Source organism: Antrostomus carolinensis, unplaced genomic scaffold, assembly GCF_000700745.2.
Source record: "Antrostomus carolinensis isolate BGI_N321 unplaced genomic scaffold, ASM70074v2 scaffold31373, whole genome shotgun sequence".
In the NCBI taxonomy this organism is placed as follows: Eukaryota; Metazoa; Chordata; class Aves; order Caprimulgiformes; family Caprimulgidae; genus Antrostomus; species Antrostomus carolinensis.
The window spans coordinates 16,177-25,060 of NW_010306371.1; the positions used below are offsets into that span (position 1 = coordinate 16,177).

At 46.4% G+C, this 8,884-nt stretch overlaps 1 protein-coding gene across 1 annotated transcript in view; it reads right to left on the reverse strand.

The window, feature by feature from the left end:
• The window catches only part of ARHGAP19 (Rho GTPase activating protein 19), a 14,015-nt gene extending 6,427 nt beyond the window's left edge, over positions 1 to 7,588 (reverse strand). The window contains exons 1-3 of the mRNA XM_010165119.1: positions 7,560 to 7,588; positions 4,620 to 4,885; positions 163 to 243 (exon numbers count right to left, since the gene is read on the reverse strand). Coding sequence (XP_010163421.1) covers positions 163 to 243; positions 4,620 to 4,885; positions 7,560 to 7,588 — 376 coding nt within the window. The remainder of the gene's footprint in view (positions 1 to 162; positions 244 to 4,619; positions 4,886 to 7,559) is intronic.
• Between the last annotated feature and the right edge of the window lie 1,296 nt (positions 7,589 to 8,884).

Below are 8,884 nucleotides of genomic sequence, written 5' to 3' on the forward strand. Positions count from 1 at the left end.
AGAGATTAACATATCTGCTAGGCAATTCTGGGGAACAGTTGCCTAGTTCAGCCCCAAACTCCTGCTGCCGGAGAGCTCAGAGCTTTTCACTCTGTACCAGAGACCTGAGGTGGGTCAGAGATACCCCTTGGGATAGGAAGACAGCAAGACAGAGTCACTCACTTTTGTGCAGATACTCGATCAGCTGGGAGACCTGTGCAATGCCTTCTTCTGTCAGCGGTGAGCCAAACACCACCCCTTTCTCTGCAGAACAGAAGATAACATGTTCAGGCAGCTCAGACCCCAACAGCCACAGAGATGAGTGGTTCACAAAGAAAAGGATCTCAGTGTGCAAAGACCAGCACCAAAACACTAAGGGTGAAGGTCACAAGGACCCCCACAGTTGTGAGATATCACAAGCACTCCCAAATAAGTCACTTCATCTCACCACTCTGTACTTACAAGGGCTTCATTGTCCTGCTTCTTACCTCAGCTTAATTACAGTTTTTATCAGCTAAAGTAAACATTCTCTAGCACCTGAAAAGAAAACACCACCAGAACAGATGCTTCAATTTTAAAGGGTATATGATCTGCAAGCTTGGACCTCATGGAAACAGCAAAGCAGAAAGGGCAGATGTGACAGCCTGGACTGCCCAGGTGCCTGCCACATTCGCACACTCCATACTGGGAAGGAGTGTCCACGTTAATCCTCACTGTGGCTTGACATGGAGTAGAAAGAAGAGGTGCAGCTATGAGACTATGAGAGAGGGAAACAAGCACTAGTGGGGAGAGCAAACATGATCCAACTGGCTCACACTGGCCTCTTTTTCAGGGATGGGTAATCCCTGGAATTCCCTAATTCCAGTGAATCTCTTTTCCATGTCAGCTGCCTCGGCTGGAATACAGTAAAGTAGGAAGTATCAGAAAGCTGAACAAGGAAGAGCTAGGAAAAAAGGAGAGTAGTAAAGCAATGAGCTGAGCCCTTCTCCATATGGAACACTGACAGCTCCTCTCACTCCTGGAGTCTGCTTTTATCTCGTGGGGCTGTTACAGATCAGGCATGAGCTGCCAGCTCCAGAACTCCATTCAACACAGGCTACAGCCCCAAAAGAAGATAGAAGCACCTAAATTGAAAGGAAGGAGATCCTTGCATAGAAGGAAATGTTAGATGGGAAGCTCATTTAACTGAAAAGTACTTGTTGAACTGATGCAGAAAACTGTTCTTGTCCAGAGAGGGGCTTCCCAGGTAAGAGAGTGTTTATCCAGCAGGACAGTATTTTCTAATAAATGCAGTCTTGCTGGTGAGTGGCTTTTTCCACCAGATACATACAGCCAGCAAGCTCTGCTGCTCAGAAAGCTGAGGCAACTCCCAGGGCTTCACTGGCAGCAACCAGAGCCTGGAGCACCCCTTCTTCCCTCAGATGCATGTAGGTTTTGACTGCAGCTAGAGACAAGGTGCCAGATAGACCACACCGCAACATGACTGAGAACTGGAACCAGGGACGGAGTGGGTTTGTCCTGCCCTTGCACTTAGGCTTCAAAGAGACAACAGATTTAAGAAAAGAATATTCCTGCCTTCTCCATGACCAGACTACCAGGAGCACAGGTCACTTCTGAGGGCAAGCTGGCCCTTTGCACCCCAGCTCTCTGTGGCTCAAGATTTCCCTCCTTATTGTGACAGCTGATAGCTTGTGAGGGAGGTGAGTTTTATCACATCAACCAATGCACTGCTTGGATTGCTAGGCTTTCTCTTGCCCTCTCCCTCCCCCCAAGCACATTTTGATTTTACTAGCTTTTGGTCTGTTGTACTACAGATCTTACTGTTCTGTGGTGTTGATGCTCACAGCATGAGGGAAAGACCTGGTTAACCCTGTGCACTTCTCTAGCAGCTCTCCTGTGCAACTAAATTTATTCTGCCTGAAGAATGTTCCACTTTCTTCCAGGACTTCTGAAATACAAGGTAAGCCACCAGAAACTCCAGCCTCCTGTTAAATCAAGAACTTGCTGACCTCCCCCTGATAAAAAGCATACTTCAGTCTTGCAGGAGAAAGGAGGGCAGCGTGACCTCTTGATCCACATGTAAGATCTGAAAGGCTTCAGTGCAAAGAGAGAGAATGGTTGGGAAAAGATTCTTGTCCTTGAAGAAAACTAAACTCATTAGACATTCAACAGATAGAATCAATAGTGGCCAGGAAGGGAAAAGGAAAATACATCTTCTTGAGACATGCAGGGCCTAAAAAATTCAATTTACTTTTGAAGCCAGAATGAGAATTCGATTCTCAAAGAAACTTGAAAGAAGTGCCTGGAGAATGGATGCTGAGTTACGAAGGCTTAGATGTTATTGTACAATTGCTTCTGAAACTAAGAAACAGCTTGAGATTGAGTTTCCCAATGCTCAAAGGGAGTTGTAAGCATTTGCAGTTTGATCAGCTCTGAGTTCTATGGTCCTTGGCCTCTGGCTTTGAAGAAATAAAACCTGTTTGTTCTAGCTGGTCTATAACATGAAGAAAAACAAATGATGGCTCCAAGATGAAACACGCAGTACATGAAACTGATTTTCTCTGTAGGCATAAACTACTTTTTCTCAGAGTATGGCCAAGGAGTTCACAGACAGTGCCTGTCAATGCAGGGAGACACTGCCATTGCAGCCTGGGAGTGCAGCCAGCAGACTTGGAAACATCTGCTAGCCGTAGCTGTAGTGAGACACATGGCCATGGAGATGACTGAATGAGGGAAGGAGGAGCTCTTGGGGAAGAGAGATGGCGGGAGACGCCAGGTCTGATAAGAGCAGTGCTCCAGCAGAATACGGATAATTTAAAAAAACGAGCTAGAGAAGGCGCACAAGCCCCTGCTAGAATGTTTTGACAAGGGAAGTCAGGGAACAGGGAAGTTTCCATACACAAAGAAAACACTTTCAACTTGGTTACTCATTTGCTTCTGTTTTTCAAGTGGCAATTGTCTGAATTTAAGGTGTCCTGCAACTCTCCCAGAACAGAGGCAGGAGCAGTAACTGGCATGAGCACAGTCTAACTGCAGTTTGGGGGCAGCGTGAAGACCTGTTATTATGGAACAGCAAGGTAAATCACATCAATATCAAATAATTCTCACCTAAGGATGCTAAAGGACTTGATTTGCAGTACTTTATTTTCCCCCTCTGTGCTGTCCAGCCCACAGTGAGTGTATCTACCAGGGTTCCCACTGGGTAAGCCCAGAGTAGAGGTCTGAAGCCAGCACCAGAAGATTCAGCCTTAGCAGTGGGGCTGCAGAGCTTGTCCTTATGAAATGGAGGAATAGGTTCGGTAGAATCAAAACCACTTAGAGAAACTCTATAAAAGTGAGAAAAAAAAAATCCCAAACCCATACTCAAACATAGTGGTAGCTCCCTTCTTAGATGCGCTCACAATAGCAGAAGTGCTCAAAGGAAGGGGAACACTAATTAGAAGCTTTCAACCTCAGGCTGCCAACATCTGAAGGCAGCTACCCACAGCTTCTCTGCCAGCAGACAGCCAGTCTAGCTAGGAAACCAGAGCTGATGAGGGATGTGAGAGGTGCCCAGATGGAGGCAGTTTCTGTCTAGGTGAGTGAGAAGGTTTAACTGAACTTACCAGGAGAATGAGGCTCCCCTCGACTGTGGGCAGAGGTGGGAGAAGGCACACACACACCCCAAGAACACCCTTTTAGTTGCAACAAAACAGAGTGGTAAATGCCAAGCAGTGAAGAGGAGAGGATCCAAACACAACTGTGCTCAAAAGCAAGTCTCAAGACTTCTAAGAAGGGGCCTGGGGCTAATGTTTCATAGCCAAGACAGATCAATTTGAAAGAGAAGAATAGTCAGTTTACCAGAAGAAAACTCCTGCTGAATGCTTGTCTCAGAGAGAGAAACATGTCATCTCCTAGGGTTAAATCCGCACTTGAGCAGAGTCAGTCTTCAGAGCTTTGCTGCTGACTCGCTGGACTGGGACGTGGATACTGGTACTGGTATTTGGACAGGAGATGCTTACAGATTTCTGAGCTGCACAAACAAGACCTTCCAGAGAGCTGGAACAGCAACTGAAGGAGACACTGGGCCTTGAATTAAGTCAGTGGCCTAGGATACCTAGGCATTCTTGTTCTTCATGGAACCTGATGCTCTCAGCCTTTGCTGATATTCCATCACTAATGACGAAATCTAATGAGCTAGGGAAAACAGCATGGACTCCCAGGAACACAAACAAGCAGAGAAACAAGGACACCTCGGTGTGTGTTGGAAGAACTTGCAGTGTGTTCAGCCACCCCTCTCCAGCTCAGCACTATCCACAGTCAGACCAGAAACACTCAGGGACCAAAGCTGTACCTCTGCAGTTCATGCTGCACTGAGCACAGTGAGCAGCTGACCCACCAAGGCCAACCTGACGTAACCCACAGCAATATTCCCCAGAAGAAGGGTACTCTAGAAGTAGCAGGGCATATCCAGTATGAACCTCCTGGCCTCTGTTTTATTCCTTTCTAGAGTAATTCTCAGAGATTACAAACCTACAGTACTAAGCATTGACAAACTCAAAACAACAGGCCTACACTGAAAGTTCTGTAAACTCTGTGTAACAGATGATGACAGTCAGCACCACCCTAAAGGCGGGCATCAGACCTCATGGCTTACTCACCCTTGCGCTTCAGAGACATCAGAGAACGAAAAAATCCAGAGGCTGTGCTGTTTGTCCCAGGCAGCTTTGGGTCCTCCTCTCCCATTAGCTGGGCCAGCTCTGCCCCAGGCAAGTCAATGAGCCTGGTAATGTTGCTGACAACCAGCTCTGTGAACACCTCTGGTTTTTCATGGCGCAGCTTTTCCACAAAGAAGTCAGGATTGAAGATGATGGGCTGGCTGCGGAGGGAGGAGTCATTGCAAATGACAAAATTGCAGATGGCATCACTGGAAAAAAGGGAAGGAGAAAAAAAAAATACAGTAACTCCTCATTGCTTTGTTTTTTACAGCCAGCTGATCTGCCCTGAAGGAGACATCTGCTGACAAGGAGCTACCAGTCTACACCATCAGCACTGTCTGTCTTTGGTGAGCGTTCAGCACGGTGCAGTGACATTTCCCTTAGGAGCAAAATAATTTCTGGCCTGTCTGTACAACACAGCCCCAGACTAGCACTCCATAACGTGACGGTAACACGTGCAACACATGACAACACCCAACTAAAACTTTCACTGTATCTACATCCTCCTAGCTCAGGCAGCTCTGACATCCCATATTTTACATTAACTTACCATTCCCAATCATAAATAAGTTTGGTTCTGTCTCCTTTCCTCCCTAGAAATTCACTCCCCATGGCCTGAAAGTCTAAATCCCAATCTTTTCTTCATGGCCAGCTTTTACTCATCAGTTCCCATTGCTGTTCCATCATCACTACCCTCCTATCAACAAATAGAAAGTTCCATGCCCTGGGACTCTGTTTTTAAGATCACAAGCATACAACAACAACAACAACCCGCAGTTCTGCGAGGAACGTGGACAAATGCTCCCAGGAGCCAAGCTGCCAAATCTTGGTTCCTGCTCTCTGCCAGCTACGATAACTGCCCGGCTATGCGCTCTGAGTCTGGAGCGAGTGGGAACTCATCAGTATTAGCACAAGCCATGCAAGATCAGCTCTCGAGGAACCCTTTGTAATCCTCTAGTACCTCTCTTTTTGGCTCATCCAGTTCTTGCTTCTTCTTCAGGCTGTCCTTTATCCAGTCTCCCTATTCTCTACTGATGTCTACTGTCTCCATTTCACAGCTCCTCATGTGGCATGGGAAAAGGGATGCATCTGAGACATGTCTCTGCTCAGGGTTATCTATAACAGATACTTAGCTATACCAGAGGTTAGGTAAGCTACATTTACCATGTCTAAAATAAAAATAAAGAGTTATGAAAGGGGCATTTCAGGTTAACCAGTGCTCTTAATACTCACACTTAAAGCTTATCCCAATTTCCATCTACCTCTAGGTCTTCCATTACCATCTCCTCCCTACTTTTTCAAACACATGCTTCTGAAGTCAAGTCCACAGGCTAGAGTTGCCTAGCTTGCTTCTCCTGCCCCTCTTTTACTTTAATGTGAGGATTAGCATCATTATTCTCCAGTCACAAGCTACTGCCTGATGTCATACTCTGCTGTAAAGTGCTGGTCTGGCCCTGTGAGTTGGTTTGCCTGTTCTTCCAGGGCTCTGGGTGGAGGCTGCCTACTCACCCAGCTTGCACACACTGTGTGCTTTCACTGTGTGACATTCCCCCATCCTTTCATCCTTCTTGGGCTCTTAGAGAATACTTCCCTTTCCATTGTTTCAACATCCCTCCTCAGCTGTGAGCTCCCATTGAACACCATTGCACAAGAGCAGCTGCCAAGCGCACAGGTGACAGAAGTGCTGTGCTCATGGACCAAGGATGTCCCCAAGGTGTGGTGTAGCACCTGGGGTGAAGGATGTGCTCTGCCAGTCACCCCCAAGGCCACTAAAGGCTTTCCCTCCAAAGCAGGCTCTCCCACAGCAGACCAGAGCACCCTGCCCTGCCTCTGCTGAGGGGTGAAGGCCACATCTCCATGTTCGGACCACACTGGGCATCTGTGCTCACTGCTTCTGCCAGCGAAAGCAACACACTGGACCTTACATCCATCGGTTCAAGCAACAGAGCACATCAGCTACTAGTTCAGAGATCTAAGCAACTTATCTGAGCTACTGCATCTTTGACCTGAAAGACCATCTTGGTGTGATTTCCGGGATGTGTGATCAGAAAAAGAGAATAAAAGCTGGGACTCAGGCTCCACAAGGAGAAAGATACTTGCTGAAATCAGAAGAAACCAGGTTCTCAGCAATACTTGCATCGTGAGAAAGTGTATGAAACCCTCTCCCCTTGCCACTGCTCTGCACGGATGTTAAAGACTCCTTCAAGACAACGGAGAGGAGGAAGGTCTGCAAGGCAGACTGCAAGGCAATCTGCCAGGTCATCTAAAATTTTAGCAAGCTCGTAAAGGCTCCCAGCTGCATGGCTCAGAGTGGCCTGGTGAGCATGCTGCTGACTCCAAATGGGGGCCATATTTTCCTGAGTACCTCCTAGACTGTTTTTCAGCAGTTTGTTATCTGCAATAAATCAAGACAGAAACGCAACAACTCGGTATCAGCTGCCAAAGAGCAGCTGCCAATCGATCTGACCACATTTGCTACAATGCACAAACAAGTGCCAGCTCTGCCCGCAATGTGGAGCGAGCCCTTTGCCCGAAACCCATGACAACTCATTCTGGGGCAATACGGATCCTGAGAAGGGTTAATAGCAAATGTATAGGCCCAGTGACCCTGCCTGCAATGATCCGTGCACTGTTATTCACTCACTAGCAGTTTTGTTTCCCCACAGAGAAGATATGCAAATACTTTGCAGCAGTTACATCAAGCATCACAGATTAACTGCTCCCTCTGACAATTAGATATCTAGATTCAGAGAAAGAAAATTAAACAATTTTGTCAACTAGAACTGACTGACACGACTTCTCCGCAGAGCCAGCCTTACAAGTTGCACAAAGTTTAACAACATTTAACGCAAAAAAATAAATAGAAAAAAATAAATTTCTTACATGACTGCTGAGAGCTTTTGGAGAGGCATTAGGAAGCAGAGACAGGGAAAAGAACTTGCTCCTTGTTTCCAGCAACAAAAGAAACCTGCCTGTCCCAGCACAGCCTATGCAAATTCCACGCATGCTACGAGACACAAGGGCGCATTATTGGGTCTGAAAGGCCCCCTTGGCACACACTGGGCATCAGCCTTCACACAGAGACAAAACAGAAAAGAAAAGCTGGACAAATTGATTCATGTCTCTTGCCAAAGGCTGCGTAGCTGGAGTTTAACGGCAAATAATTCCTACATAGAAACCGGGGTTTTGAATTAGGACCAGCGTGGTATTAAGCGCTCTCCACCTGTATCCAAGAGGACTCCACAAAACAGCCCCAAATCTATCTGTGTTTACCATGAGTAGAGCCATGCAACCACATTCCCAACAGCATCCAGGCACAACCGGTGTTATGGCACTGGCAGGACAATAGCCAAGTCCCTTAACTGCACAACCCCATGCCCAGAAACCTCGCTAGGAACACTCTCTGCCCCGGCCTTTCACACTTCTAGATCCTTTCAAAGATCAGCCCCTCTGGAGCTGCAACCAGCACCTGGCCGTTGCTCTTTGCTACCATTTCTGTGCCACCATGTGCTGTTCATCCACTTCAGGCTTCCCATTCCACGTTTCTCTGGATTCCCAACCAGCTTCCCTGCCTGCCGCAGCTGGGACCAGCCTTGTATACTCTTATTGTGGTACGGCACTTCAATGAGCTACTTAATTTTGAAAGGTCACTTTATTAGCAGCTCTTCCTCACACAGAAAATTTGCCTTTGTATCATTATTGCTAATCAAAATGGAAATGTGAAGCAAACCCCTATTTCTGAGCGAAGATAAAGCCCCCACTGGCTTTACACACAATAACCCTGCCAATCCTCGCTGCTGCACACACTATAACCTTCAGAAAAAGCCATGTGCCCCATCTGCTGTTTTCATGTTAAAAAAGGAAGATGGATGTACTCTACGTACACTCACAGTTTATACACCAGCAGCAAAGGGAAGACAAACGTATTCAGGGGGCTTATTACCTTTTTTTTTTTGCTTTGCTTGCAATTACAGAGTTATATTTTCTTTATGCTGTGATATCAAATTGCTTTATGACATGCCAAGAGATGATAAAATAAAGGAATAAATAGCTTCCTCTCTGATCCTGTGAATAAAATCAAATCCCAATGAATAATAAAACCTTGTACTAATAAGGCTGTGATTAAGACAGCAGATTAAAAAAATGGGTCCTATATTGTGCTGAGATTCTTGCCATTCTAGTATCTTTTAGAAGCGAAGCCTGTGATC